Source organism: Pseudonaja textilis, chromosome 2 (assembly GCF_049901715.1).
Source record: "Pseudonaja textilis isolate UNSWEBS1 chromosome 2, rPseTex1.2, whole genome shotgun sequence".
Classification (NCBI taxonomy): domain Eukaryota; kingdom Metazoa; phylum Chordata; class Lepidosauria; order Squamata; family Elapidae; genus Pseudonaja; species Pseudonaja textilis.
Window position 1 is genome coordinate 12,669,392 of NC_141991.1, and position 14,015 is coordinate 12,683,406.

The 14,015-nt window shown below is 41.4% G+C and overlaps 1 protein-coding gene across 1 annotated transcript; it reads right to left on the bottom strand.

Moving 5' to 3' along the window:
* LOC113454665 (vomeronasal type-2 receptor 26-like) lies at positions 1-9,470 on the bottom strand. The gene is made up of 4 exons (XM_087923125.1): positions 9,120-9,470; positions 6,537-6,953; positions 1,845-1,971; positions 1-902 (listed from the first exon to the last, which is right to left on the bottom strand). The coding sequence occupies exons 1-4, from the start codon at positions 9,459-9,461 to the stop codon at positions 4-6; spliced, it is 1,785 nt and encodes a 594-aa protein (XP_087779251.1). The 5' UTR covers positions 9,462-9,470; the 3' UTR covers positions 1-3.
* Between the last annotated feature and the right edge of the window lie 4,545 nt (positions 9,471-14,015).

The window sequence follows — 14,015 nt, forward strand, 5'->3', positions numbered from 1 at the left end:
GGTTTATGTTTTCACTATTAGCTGTTCCTTCACATTCAGATCTGGTCTGATTAACATAATGTAGCACTTGGGCATGAAGATGCAGCCCAGCAGGCCAGCGCTGGAGGCCAAGATGGAGAAGATCTGTACAGCCACCATGTATTTCCCTTTGGTGCTCAGGTAGGTGGGTACAAAGGACACCCAGACACTGCAGAAGACCAGCATGCTGAAGGTGATCAGTTTAGCTTCGTTGAAGGTCCCAGGGAGGTTCCTGGCCAGGAAAGCCACCATGAAACAGTTGATGGCCAGGAGGCCCATGTAACCAAGAGCAACATAAAACATGGCAAGGGAGCCTTCGTTGCACTGCAGGACAATCTCTCCTAACTGGGAGTGCATGTCAGAATCAGGAAAGGGAGGAGAGACCACCAGCCAGGTGCTGCAGATGACTGCCTGAATACTGGAAGAACAAAGGATGATGGAGTTAGTCAAACTCCTTCCCAGCCATTTTCTCACTCTGTTTCCTGGCTTTGTAGCCAGGAAGGCCAGCACCACCATGATTGTTTTGGCCAAGACAGAAGAAACAGCAACTGAGAAAATGATGCTGAAGGCTGTTTGTCGGAAAAGGCAGGTGACTCTCCTTGGGCATCCAATAAAGAGGAAGGTTGTTAAGAAAGAAAGCAGGAGTGAAATGAGAAGAATGAAGGAAAGGTTCCGATTATTGGCTTTGACAATGGGAGTGTCTGTGTATATAATGAAGATTGTTAACACTAAGGCAGTAATTAAAGACAAGAAGACTGCAAGTGAAACCACAATAATCCCCAAATCTTCTTGATAGGAGAGAAAGGTTATTTCTTTAGGGAGACATTGATCTTGCTCCTTATTTGGATACTGATCTTCTGGACATTTGGTGCAATAATCTGCATCTAAAGAGAGGGACATTTTTACTCTTTTCTGTTTTATTTTTTTTTCCTACCAGTAATAAGAAAACTTTATAGGGTAACTGCCTAAGTAGAATAAAAAGAATAATCAAATTATTATACAGTTTGGAATAATTGGTACCAATCGATAGACAGTAAAATATGAAAGATATAGGTTAAAAAGAGAAAAAAATATTTTGATCAATGAGAATTTGTTGAAATGGATGGACATTTGAAAAGTGTAACTACTGCTAAGATTTTGTACTGTCAAGAAAATGCTGGTGAAACGTGTCAACATACTTTTCTTTTATAGATATATTTGTATATACAGTATTTTAATATGTTTAATATTTATATTGACTGTTTCCTAGTATGATTTGATTGCTTATTGTACCCTATGACTATCATTAAGTGTTGTACCTTATGATTCTTGACTTGATGAATGTATCTTTTCTTTTATGTATACTGAGAGTATTTACACCAAGACAAATTCCTTGTGTGTCCAATCACACTTGGCCAATAAAGAATTCTATTCTATTCTATTCTATTCTATTCTATTCTATTCTATTCTATTCTATTCTGTTCTGTTCTGTTCTGTTCTGTTCTGTTCTGTTCTATTCTATTCTTAAGCCTGTTAATTTTCAATAAAGGTTTTTATTTTTATTTTTTTTAAAAAGAATAATCAAAGTTAGCTATGAACCATGATAAAATTAGATAGTGGTTCGTCCGAACCGGGGAGAACTGGTAGCAGCCCATCCCTCATATGAACCAAGGTTAACGAGGGATTGTCCTTTTCCCAGTTGCTTATCACCTGTTTCATGAACAGAACAACCAAAAGTGCAACATAATGGCAAAACATTTATAGAAACGATTCATTTATTGTCATATTTCCTCAGTGTCCATCTCCCTCAGAGGGAGACTTTTGCCGCTGATTGTTTTTCCACCCACCGTCCTGACTGGAGAAGGTGCCTTCTGCACAGGAAATACAGTCGTAACAGCAAATGGGCTTCCCTTCCTGACCCACTTTGAAAAATCCAGATTGACAACTTTCCACACACCTGGACGGAGGCAGACTCTAAGTAGAAGGAGAAAAATAATTGGGGGCAAATAACGGAATACAGCTGAAGGATGACTTGTTGAATAAAGGAATAGTAAGGCTGAATCAGCAAGGCCTCTGAGTTTAAAGTTAGGCCAAATATGTTTAACTTTAAAACAGCAAATTTGGGAACATTCCTATGACTAATCTCACAGCAGCTATTGCAATGTATCAGTTGAACAACTTGCCTTCAGAAGTTGTGAATGCTCCAACACTGGAAGTTTATTAAAAGATGTTGGATAACCATTTGTCTGAAGTGGTGTAGGGTTTCCTGCCTAGGCAGGGGGTTGGACTAGAAGACCTCCATGATCCCTTCTAACTCTGCTATTCTATTATCTTCTGTTCTGTTCTATTCCTTATCAGGTTATTGTATAATGTATGTATTCAGTTTATTAAACTGAGAAGTGAATCATAATAGTTTAAAATACCTCCCCAAAAACAATTCTTCCTACAAAACTGTGTGTCAACCCTGAAGCTGACCTGGGTGAAGCCATTTTGGAGATTTAGAGTTGCCACAATGGAGCGAGGGATAGGGAGGGTGGAAGGAGAGATAGCTGGGCTTGTGTAGTCAAAATAAAATACTTTCTCAAGACTTTCTTTTGGGAACCAAGGACATTATCACACCTAGCCGAGGGAAGAAGGAGTTATGTCACCAGACCAGCAGACACTGCAGTGATTGGCAGAGGTAGTACTCAGCATGTTCTGACCAGTTCTGGAGAACCAGTAGTGGAAATTTTGAGTAGTTCAGAGAACTGGCAAATACCATCTCTGACTGGCCAGGCCCCCATCCATTCTCTGTCTTCCAAGTCCCAGCTGATCGACTGGGTCTTCTTTTCTTGTGCTACACAGGAGAACGGAGCTGGAAAGGGTTAATGGGGTTGGGAGGGAATGGAGATATTACAATATCCTTCCCCTTCTATACCACTAAGACATGCCCACAGAACCGGTAGTAAAAAAAATTTTTGAATCCTACCACTGGTGATTGCACCATGTGACTGATTGTTTGAATTCACAGAAAAACTTTTACTTTTATTTAGGTGAAAATCAAGGGACTCTTCAGAGTTGGTTTTCACCAGATATCTGCCAATTGATATTTCCAATAAAGCTATTCTTTAAGGAATCTACCTGTATCCAAGATCTTGCTTGCAATGGTTCTGTTATTGGAACCCTGACATCCTGTCTTTTCTATTCGTTTTAGGTTTTATTTTGTAGGAATCTGGGGACTGCTAGCTCCAGAATCTACTGTGTAAAGCTGGTAATTTGGAGGTATACTTTTTTTAAAAAAAAAATACTGTTTCATGGAGGAATCTATGCCCCAGTACTTATACTAGTAGCATATGTTACATACAAACTTTAGGGAGAGATTCTCTCCAGTCTCAGTGAGGTTCCCACAGATCAGGGGTGAGATGCAAATATTCTTAGTACTGTTTCAGTGGGTGTGGCTAGGTGGGCGTGGCTTCCTTTTTGCAGCACCCACCCACTCACTCCCCTGCACTCCCTTTTTAAAAAATCTCCTCAGGGAAGCATCCTGAAGGATCAGCTGTGCCGGGATCCCACTTGCTCTCTTACTGGTTTGCTCAGGAGGCTTCCCTGAGGACCAGGAGGCAAAAAATGGAGTGGGGGAAGGGAGTATAGCACACACACATTGTGCACTCCTCTTTGCCTCCTGGGCCTCAGGGAAGCCTCCTGGGCAAACCAGTAAGACAGCAAGGGAGATCCTGCTACAGCTGATCATCAGAACAGCTAATTGTTGGGAGGAAAAAAGAAAGAAATACCAGTTGGGCCAAACTGCTAGCTGTTCTTTTACTACCGGTTCACCCGAACCATGTCAAACCGGTAGAATACCACCACTGCCACATTTACTGGTAAATGAGGTGCACGGAGAATATGTTGTACTTATTAGTACTGCTGATTAAAAAGAAAAAGAAATATGGTGAATGAATTAGTTTTTCCCCACCTTGTTAAAGCACTGGGGCCATACAGTGGTATCTAGGTCAAGGACAAATTTGGATTCCTGGGATTTCTCTCTTGCAAAACTTCCAAATTTCACTCGAAGAAGAGATCTGTTTGGAAATTCTGCATAGTTCACAATGTCAAATTCAGCTGCCAGCTCTCCGTTCTTGTCCAGATACACCCCATCCATGGTATTGTTGTAAAACTGGGTATTCTGCAGGAAATGATGAATCTGGCATGGTAAGGATGACATCATCAATAAGAAAAACTTCAGCCTTTTAAAGAAGAATCATTTGATTTCAATTACCACCTTCTCAAGCTTGTGTTTTCGGGTTCACTAGATCAGGGGTGTCAAACTCACATCCTGGGAGCCAGATGCATCACACACTAGTCATGCCAACATCTGGTTTAGCAAAGGGGGGGAAGTTGTGATATGTCAACTGATGATGCCTTGATGACGCAAATTTGACACCCTCTGCTAGATGAAGTAAGACCCTCAAGTCATTTTTTTTCATTTCTTCTTTTATTGAAGCAACCTTCAATTTCTGGTCATTTTATGGACATATCAATGGAACTTTCTCAGCAAGAACATTGGAATCGTTTGCTCTTGTTTTGAGCAGATATGCTTTGCACCTCCCCAGTCCAGTCTGCAACCCTGTGGTGTTTTTTTTTATGAATCTTCCACCCAAGGACTCTCCAGGCCCAATTCTTCATCGTTTTCTAGCCCAGACAAGTTCTACCAAATAAAGTCACCTTCTCAGCCCTGATTTTATGTCTGAGTTCCTGTGAACCATTTTCATTTTTGGAAAGAATTTGATATGATAAATATTATTTATCATAAAGCAATACATTTATTTCAACAGCCTGCCTCTTATTCAAGGTTGTGAAAGCCTGCCAAGAACACAAGATTAATTGCAGAGAAATATCCAAAACCAAAAATCCCCCAAAACAAACCAGAATAGACAGGACTTCCACAAGAACTTGGAGTTAAAATAACTTCTTTGCTTCTTGCAAAGAACCCAACCCCCGAGGGCTGGCTTTTATCCCTTATGGGAGGGACCATCACCTTGCATTCTTACTCCTGAGGTGCCCGTGCTGCTGCAGCTGCTCTTTCCTTCAAGCAGCCCTGTGTGCACATGCACTGGGCACAGGCTCCTTGGGGTCATCTGTATCACTGCTACTAGACTCCACAAGATCCAAATGCAGCACCCCACTCTCCGATAGTCCTGGCCCCATCCCAGCATCACATGCAGGTCCCTCATCTGAGTTCTCACTCTCAGAGTCCTCAGCCATCTACATCTGCTGCCAGCAAACCACAACAGCATGTCTCAAGTTGGCACAGATGGTGATTGGGGCATGTGATGTGGTGATGGGTGCAGGGGGATGGATTTGTAGTTTTTACTTATTGCAAGGAAGCCCGGAACTTTCAGTTTCAGAATTCCACAGATGTGCCAATTTACTATCCAATTAAAACTTTTGAGAAGATGTCTGTCTCGGAGTTATTTGTTGCAGTGGAGGTTTTCTGGAATGCTGACATTCAGCTCATTTGCATGGGAGAATGGATTGCCGCACCTCAGCTGAGCTAAAAAACAGCTCACCAGCATTGACACAGGTCGGTATTTTACCCTGTGTGTGTGCATAAAGCATAGAACCAGTAGAAAACAATTTGGAAACCCACCACTGATCCTCTACTCAGATTCTTCCCCATTACAACTATTATTTTGGGTCTCTACAAAACTAGCCCAACAGTCAAGAAGCAACAATTCCCAAATCAAAGATGTTAGCGATTGCTAGAAGCAACCCTTAGGAATACTTTTCTGTCCATTGTTGGAAAAGATGGCCTTTAAGATTTTTATTAAAATATGTGGTGTCAATAAAGAGAGAAAAGGTTTCCCTTAAGGAGCTCATTTGCAGAACATTAACTCTTCTGAATCGAGAAGCAATAGACTTTCTTCACGGAGCCTATTTTATTCCAAAAATCAACCTTTTCCAAGCCATATCAGTTTCAATTGCAAACAATTTAATATGCAAAGCTGGTCATTGGAATAAATATCTCTTGAGAAAACTCTGGTGTCCACCCACAAATATGCCATACCGTATTTACTTTGCAATTATCAATTGATAGTTATAGTATTATTGGTAGTGTTCATGATTCTTGATTTTAGCTGAGATCTCTCTTATGGAGCAAGAAATACCTGCCAAGCTTGCAGCCTTTTCCACTTCAAGGCATTTCCACCTATCAGCCTCTCCCTGGATGTTGAGAAAGAAGCAGCATCTAAGGCCTTTGCCACAACCCAGATGGTGTTGTAAATATGATAACTGTGAGAAACGATGCTTTCAATCTCCTTCTGCGACAGAGTGTTCAGTTCTTCTCTCTCTTTGCATCTAACCCACCGTTTAGCAGGGAAGAGTTGCTTTTCAAATGAACATGTAAAAGCTTTCATGGCAAACTGACTCATTGAAGAGTAGGGAACTTCAGCTGTGCCGTATTTTATCCAGTTGTTTGATGGGATGGAGCAAGAGAAAATACCATCAACGTATCGGAAAGTTTTGCGTTTCAAATTCAAAGAGAGGTCCCACATAGCTGTTACCACCCAGATTTTTTTTATTTTAGGTTTTATCAACAATTGAAATGCATACTCGAGGATTTCCATCCCATAGAAATACATACTCTGCAAAGTAGATTCTGCATAGTAAATAAATACATTGACTTGTTTCCATTTGTAGTACAAAGCAGGATTCAAGTTAAATGGCTTTGTTTGCATCATTGGGATCCATTGCACAAAAACAACACAAATACTATTTTTGGCCAGTAAAGATGTTAGAACTTTCAGGAACTTTTCTCCATTGTCAGTTTCTGGAGCAACAAGAACCACTGAAGTCCATCTAAAATACTGGATCACTTTAATGATAGCTGCATATTGGGTTCCTTCTTTTGGGAGCATCCGGTAGAAAAAGGGAAATCGGGTTTTATCATTCATATCTTCGGAAACAAAAGCATATGAGATCTGGAGAAAAATGAAGAAAGTGATAATGCCCAGCAAAATCAACTTTTTTGACTTTAAATTGTAAGTAAATTTAGAGCTGCGGTGGCACAGTGGTTAGAGTGCAGTACTGCAAGTTTACTTCTGCTGATTGCCAGTTTCCTACAGTTTGGCAGATTGAATCTCACCAGGCTCAAAGTTGACTCAGCCTTCCATCCTTCCAAGAGCAGTAAAACGATGACCCAGATTAATGGGGACAATATGCTGACGCTGTAAACTTCTTGGACAGGGTGCAAAAGCTTTGTGAAGTGGTGTATAAGTCTAAGTGCTATTGCTAAATTGTAAGTTGGGAGATAATTGTGACAGAGATCAAGACCAGTCTATTTCTTCATGGGAAGTTCATGAGAAGACATTATCCCTTCTCTGGCTATTTCTAACTATGAGTTAAATCAAACTGTTTTATATATGTGTCTATTCAGATGCAGAGTACTGAAACACCCAATATTCTCCTACACTTCCAAAAGAGATGATGCCTCTCAGAAATTCATTTCACTTTCCCAATTGTCTTTCACAACACCAAGAAACACATTTCAGAATGGGAACCTGCTTACTTTTTACAGTCAAATAATAACTTTGCCATCATATGAACCACTGCCAGTGGTGGGCTGTTACCAGTTCATACTGGTTCAGGCAAACCGGAAGTTAATTTTACATCTAGTTGAAATGACTGGCTGGCCCCACCTGCCCCACCCCTCCCAGGAGCCTCCACTCCCATTTTGGATCCCAGGTAAGTGTAGGGCCCACATGGAGGCTCAGGGAAAAATGGGCCTCCAGAGGGCTTCTGGAGCCTGGGAAGGCTGTTTTCGCCCTCCTGGAGGCTCAAGGAAAGCCTCCGGAGTACAGGTAGGGTGAAAATATCTCCCCCCCAACACGATGCAGGAGGTTGACTAGGCTACATCCACCATGGACACACACACACAGCAACCAGGCCAAGAACCGGTTGCTAAAAAAATTTGAACAGCTAATGACTTTGCTATTATATGGACCACTGTTATCCATGAAACCAACTTAAGGTTACTATGGATCCTATTCACTCCTGTGCAAATGGATCCCAAATATTTAGTCTTTGCCAGCAGTGTATAAGCAGACCTGACCTGTTCCATTTGATATATTAAATAAAGCAACAGTTGACTTCAGAAAAGTATTCATTAATTCTTCTGGTAAGTATATGAATGTACTTGCCACTGCCTTATTCTGAGATGTCTTTGAGATCCTAGACCAACCTATTAGCCCTGGGCATATTTCATCTAATCCTAAACAAGATTGGCACTTAGGAAGAACTACAAAATCCATAGTTGGATCTGGGTGATCATTTCTTGACTTTCACATTTTTCCTTGGCAGACTGTGTAGTATCTCTCCTCATATTGCTTTCAAAGATGGATAAATAAACATCCTTATACCTACACCTGTAAACCTGCTTGCCAAGGAGAAAGTCCAGAGCATTTCAGTAAAATGTTTATAAATGGCTAGAGCCAAATGCTAGTGTCTTTCCTTGGGTTGAAGGCACCTCAGAAGACAGATTGGTGCCTCTAATCTGTCTCCTTGGTATACTTTATCTTTCACTATTGATTGGCATAATAAATGAAAAATAAATTTCTGCCAGAAAACAAGAGAACCCTAAAACATCTTAGTTAGTCTAGTGAAGGGAAGGACCAGGGGAGACATGATAGCAGTGTTCCAATATTTGAGGGGCTGCCACAGAGAGGAGGGGATCAAGCTATTATCCAAAGTACCCGAAGGCAGGCCAGGAATAATGGATGGAGACTGATCGAGGAGAGATTCAATCTGGAACTAAGGAGACATTTTCTGACAGTGAGAACAATCAATAAATGGAACAGAAGTTGCCTTCAGAAGTTGTGGGAGCTTCATCACTGGAGGCTTTCAAGAAGAGATTAGACTGCATTTGTCAGAAAAGGTGTAGGGTCTCTTGTTTGGGTGGGGGATTGGACTAGATGATCTATAAGATCCCTTCCAATTTTGTTAATCTGTAATGTTTTATGGCACCCCTTTAAAAGCTTTGTGGGGGGGACTGCAGTCCATCTTGAATATTTATTGCCTACCAGCTAAATGCTTGGGAGTTTCCTAGGTAAAAATTGATTATGACCTTATCTCAGATCCACAAAGCTTACCTGTGGGATTTTATAGATGCTCAGCATGGTTGCAATATGGTAGGAGAGGTCAAAATCGGTGCCTTCAAGTAGGGACAGCAGATTTTTCTGCCTTCCACATTTGTAGTTTGGAACACTTGCTTCCCCAGCAGAAATCAGATCCAGCAACGCTTCAGCATTCACTTCTGCATTGAAGCTGCTGTCATGGACATTGTAACCCAGAGTGATGTTAGGTAGAATCAGAGGGTTCTGGTTGATCTCATGGATGGCAATCAAGAAGGGGAAGAAGTCCCAGTTTTCCCGTCTTGGATGCCTGTATAAATTATGTATCACATCAGTGTCCAAATTCAATACCAATGTCATTCACATCTTGCTTCTTTGACTTAAATGGAGATACTTAAATATCTTAACTTAGGAAGGTAAATAGGACATGACAAGCGTGTATGGAACTGGAGGGGATGAGATTCATTGTTATCCCAAAGGTTACAGATTTACAGATTAACAGAGTTGGAAGGGACCTTGTGGGTCATCTAGTCCACCACCCCCGCCCAAGCAGGAGACCCTACACCATTTCAGACAAATGGCAGTCCAATCCCTTCTTGAAAGTCTCAAGTGATGAAGTTCCCACAACTTCTGAAGGCAGCTTCTGTTCCATTAGTTGATTGTTCTCACTGTCAGAAAACTACTTATATCCAGGCTGAATGTGACACACAATATCTGAAAAAAGGAATTAGAACAGAGCTGGAAAGGATCTTGGAAGTCTTCTAGTCCAGCCTCCTGCTCAAACAGGAGACCCTATACCATTTTAGAAAGATGACTATCCAGTCTCTTCTTAAAAACCTCCATCACTGAAGAACACAGAACTTCTGAAAGCAAGCTGTTCCACTAGTTTAATTGTTCTCAAATTTGCATGAATATGAAATCAGTGAGGGGATTATCAGTGAGGGTTATGGAGATCCCTGATTAGAACACTAGACTTGGGTTTTTGCTTTGCACTTGAAAGTTATGGTGCAATGTTTTTTTCTGCAGATTTTAAAGATCAGGTGCAGGGTTTGAAAGAAAAAGCAGTAGAATTGGAATTAGAATAATGGAGTTGGAAGGGACCTTGGAGGTCTTCTAGCCCAATCCCCTGCTTAGGCAGGAAACCCTACACCCCTTCAGACAAATGGTTGTCTAATCTCTTCTTAAAAACTTCCAGTGTTGAAGCATTCACAATGTCTGGAGGCAAGTTGTTCCACTGATTATTCTAACTGTTGGGAAATTTCTCCTTAATTCTCACTTGCTTCTCTCCTTGATTAGTTTCCACCCATTACTTCTTGTCCTGCCTTCAGGTGCTTTGGAGATTAGCTTGACTCCCTCTTCTTTGTGACAGCCCCTCAAACACTGGAATAGTGCTATCTTGTCACCCCTTAGTCCTTCTTTTCATTAAACTAGAGATACCCAATTCCAGCAACCATTCTTTATGTTTTAGCCGCTAGTCCCCTAATCATCTTTGTTGCTCTTCTATGCGCTCTTTCTAGAGTCTCAACATATTTTTTTACATCGCGGTGACCAAAAATCTTGGCAATTCTTAATCTTAATAAATCCCCAAACCTTTGTCATTTCCATGATTTAGGTAAAGGAAATAAGTTAAATCATAAGCAAATAGATTGACAGCAAGGAGTCCTCCACATAATGACTCACCAGAGGAAAAATTTGCTGGAAGGGATCACCCTGAAATTGTAAATTGATTGTACAGCTTTCCTTGCTGAAATCAGTCCACCAATGACATAATGGCCTGGCCTGAAATGATTTTTCCAGCTTTTTCCATGTTCTTTTAAAGTCAAGGGGCATTTTCTTTGTGGCATCTCCCAGGATACCTGGGCAAGCAGTAGCAGAAAAAGGAGAACCCTTATGTGCATTTCTGGCATAGCCACTGGCTCATGAGAAGCCATTTTTAAAAAGGATCAGATCAAGCTCAATTCTGAGGCTTTGAAGACTTTCCTGATTGCAAGGAAACCCAAAGAAAGCTTTATATCTGAAGGAGATCTGAGATACTAAACGCTCTTCATGTATCCTTGTCTTCAGATTCAACTCTTGGTGGTCCAGGAGGCATATATGATGATATGCCTTCACACCTGGAGGCAAGGCATCATCCAATATTCAGATGTACTGATGTTTGTTTCAAAGGCAATCATGGGGAAAATCCCTGGAGATTCATTATGAAGGCAAAGCAAATCACCATTATTTTGAAATGTTCAATTCTGGAACAGAATAAAATGCCTCTAAAACAAAAAGCTGTGTTGTTGTTATTATTGCTGCTGTTAGTTGTGAAGTCATGTCTGACTCATCGTGACTCCATGGACAGTGTTCCTCCAGGCCTTCCTGTCCTCTACCATCCTCTGGAGTCCATTTAAGCTCACACTGACAGCTTCAGTAAGTCCATCCAGCCACCTCATTCTCTTTTTTTGGGTGGGTGGGGGTTGGTGAGAATTTTATTAAATACATTGTTTAAAAACATTGAACATGGTGAAATCGTTTTTGACAGATCTTTTTGTCTTATAGCTTATGATATATATGTAATATATATCTTATATACATTTATACATATTGAATCTTTATACATTTAATTTTCCTTCATTACATCATCCATCATCCATCAAGGGGGAAATGAATGATGTATTTTAGTGTCAGCTGTACCCAGCTAACACCAATGTCACGGTTCCAGTATGACTCCTGTTTACTCAGTAACTCTGAGATAGACATAATCTCTAAGTACTTTATTAAAAACAGAACTGGCAATGTCTGTGCAATTTCAGAACTGAAATCATTTCCAGATTTCCCACAAAGTTCAACCTACCCCCACCCACTTTTCTACACCTCATTAATCATGTGAACCAATTACTTTGCAGCTGTGATTACTTCTGCAACACACTCAGTAACCTTGACTTTCAAACTAAACTTTTTTTTCCTCTAAGCTCTATTTAATAACATCACACACACACACACACCCCATATTCTTCAACTCTGTGGCAGCTATGAATTCCAGAACTGACAGCCAACATGGCCATTCCTGATAAAACATTTTTTTTTTACTCTGAGAGATGCGTCTAGAGACTTATGATTTGAATGGGGGTGGATTTGTTGGAGCCCTGACAAATCTAGCAATACTAGAAATTTCTCTAACCTTCCATTGCTGGGCAAACATCATTCTTGCTGCCGTGATAACATGAATTATTAAATGTCTCTTCTTTGCTATGCTTCTCTGACATAATTCTGGTTTATACTCTATTTTTAGTCCCATCATTTCCTCTAGCCACATCTGGATCCTATACCAAAACTCCTGTTCTTTTTTACAGGACCACCATGTGTGGTTATATGTACCCTGTTCTTGCATATACTTCCAGCAGTTTCGGCCACCTCATTCTCTGTCGTCCTTTCATGGGACACTGCCTTGTCATGGTGAAGGGACTTGCATAGCTCAATGAAGCTATTGGCTATACCATGCAGGGCCACCCAAGATGGACAGGTCATAGCAGAGAGTTCTGACAAAATGTGATCCACTGGAGAAGGAAATGGCAACCCACTCCAGTATCTTTGCTGTGAAAACCCCATGGACAGTACCAAAAGCTGCGTTGAGGGAACCTCTTTTTTTAAAAAAATTGTCACCTACCTCAACAGAATTTGAGAATGCTATCTTCTACATCCTGCAGCTCAGAAAGGATTCCAGCATACCAAAAAAGGAGAATATTTGTAGCTCAAAGTTGAAGTGATTCTTGGTGTTCTCTGAGCTTGGGCGTTTTCTTGTAGATATTTCATTAACCCAACCTAGGTAGCATCATGAATGCTAGTGCTGGATAGGATGACTAGCAATGATGATGTTACCTAGTTTGGGTATTGAAATGTCTGCAAGAAAACAGCCAAGCCCAGAGAACCCCTAATGATAGGGCACCATATTACAATCATTCTCTTCCTTCCTTCACAGCCAATTCCAATGGATATTGGGGAATAAAGAGTTTGTTCTCAAGGCCACTCCTATACATGGTGCTACAGGATTCGATCCTCTCTCCTAGCCTGTTAAACATCTACCCAAAACCATTGGATGAAGTCATCTGCCAGTTTGGAGTATGATATTGTCACTATACTGATGACATTTAATTCAGTGGTGGTATTCAGCTGGTTCGCACTGGTTCGCGTGAACCAGTAGCAAAGATTAGGTGTGGGTTTGCTGAACTGGTAGTCATTTCAGGCTGGCCATGCCCCTGATCCAGTCACCCAGTTACCACCCCACCCACCCGATGCTCACTCACCCGCCCACCTGACACTAGTCCGTCCAGTCACTCCTTAAGGTATTTCTCTTTTTTTCCCTCCCAACAATCAGAAGTTCCTATGATCAGCTGTGGCAGGATTCCCTTCACTTACTTACTCCTTCACCCAGGAGGCTTCCCTGAGGCCCAGGAAGGCAACCCGCCTGCCCCCTCCAATTTTTTGCTTCCTGGGTCCCAAGGAGGCCCCAAAATGAAGCGTGGGGGGGTGCTCGCCTCCCCATACTCCATTTTTTTTCTTCGGAGTCCCAGGGAAGCCTTCTGGGAGCAAAAAGGTCCCCCCATAAGGCTTGCCTGAGGCCCAGAAGGCCCAAAAAATGGGGAGGAGGGGTGCTGCAAAAAGCAAAAAAGGCACACCCACCCAGTCACATGGCCATGCCCCCTAGCCATGCCCCTAGCCATGCCCATAAAACTGGTAGTAAAAAAACTGGAATCCCACCACTGATTGAATTACAATGTTCAACCCCAAGCCATCCTAGTGAGGCTTTCAAAGCTCTGTTGCAGGACTAGTAGCTGTTTAGACTTGAATGAAACCAACCCTGGCAACTCAGAGGTCTCTATCCTACCAAAATCAAGTACCTGTGGTTGTTGGAACCATCTAGGTTTGGATATT

Bases quoted from the DNA above. Each gene is read 5' to 3' on its own strand.
- LOC113454665 (XM_087923125.1), bottom strand. From the start codon at position 9,461: ATGACATTGGTATTGAATTTGGACACTGATGTGATACATAATTTATAC. The intron at 6,954-9,119 runs GTAAGCTTTGTG...ATTTTTCTCCAG, and splicing joins GCATCTATAAAATCCCACAG to ATCTCATATGCTTTTGTTTC. The intron at 1,972-6,536 runs GTAACAGCTATG...CCTTCTACTTAG, and splicing joins AAATAAAAAAAATCTGGGTG to AGTCTGCCTCCGTCCAGGTG.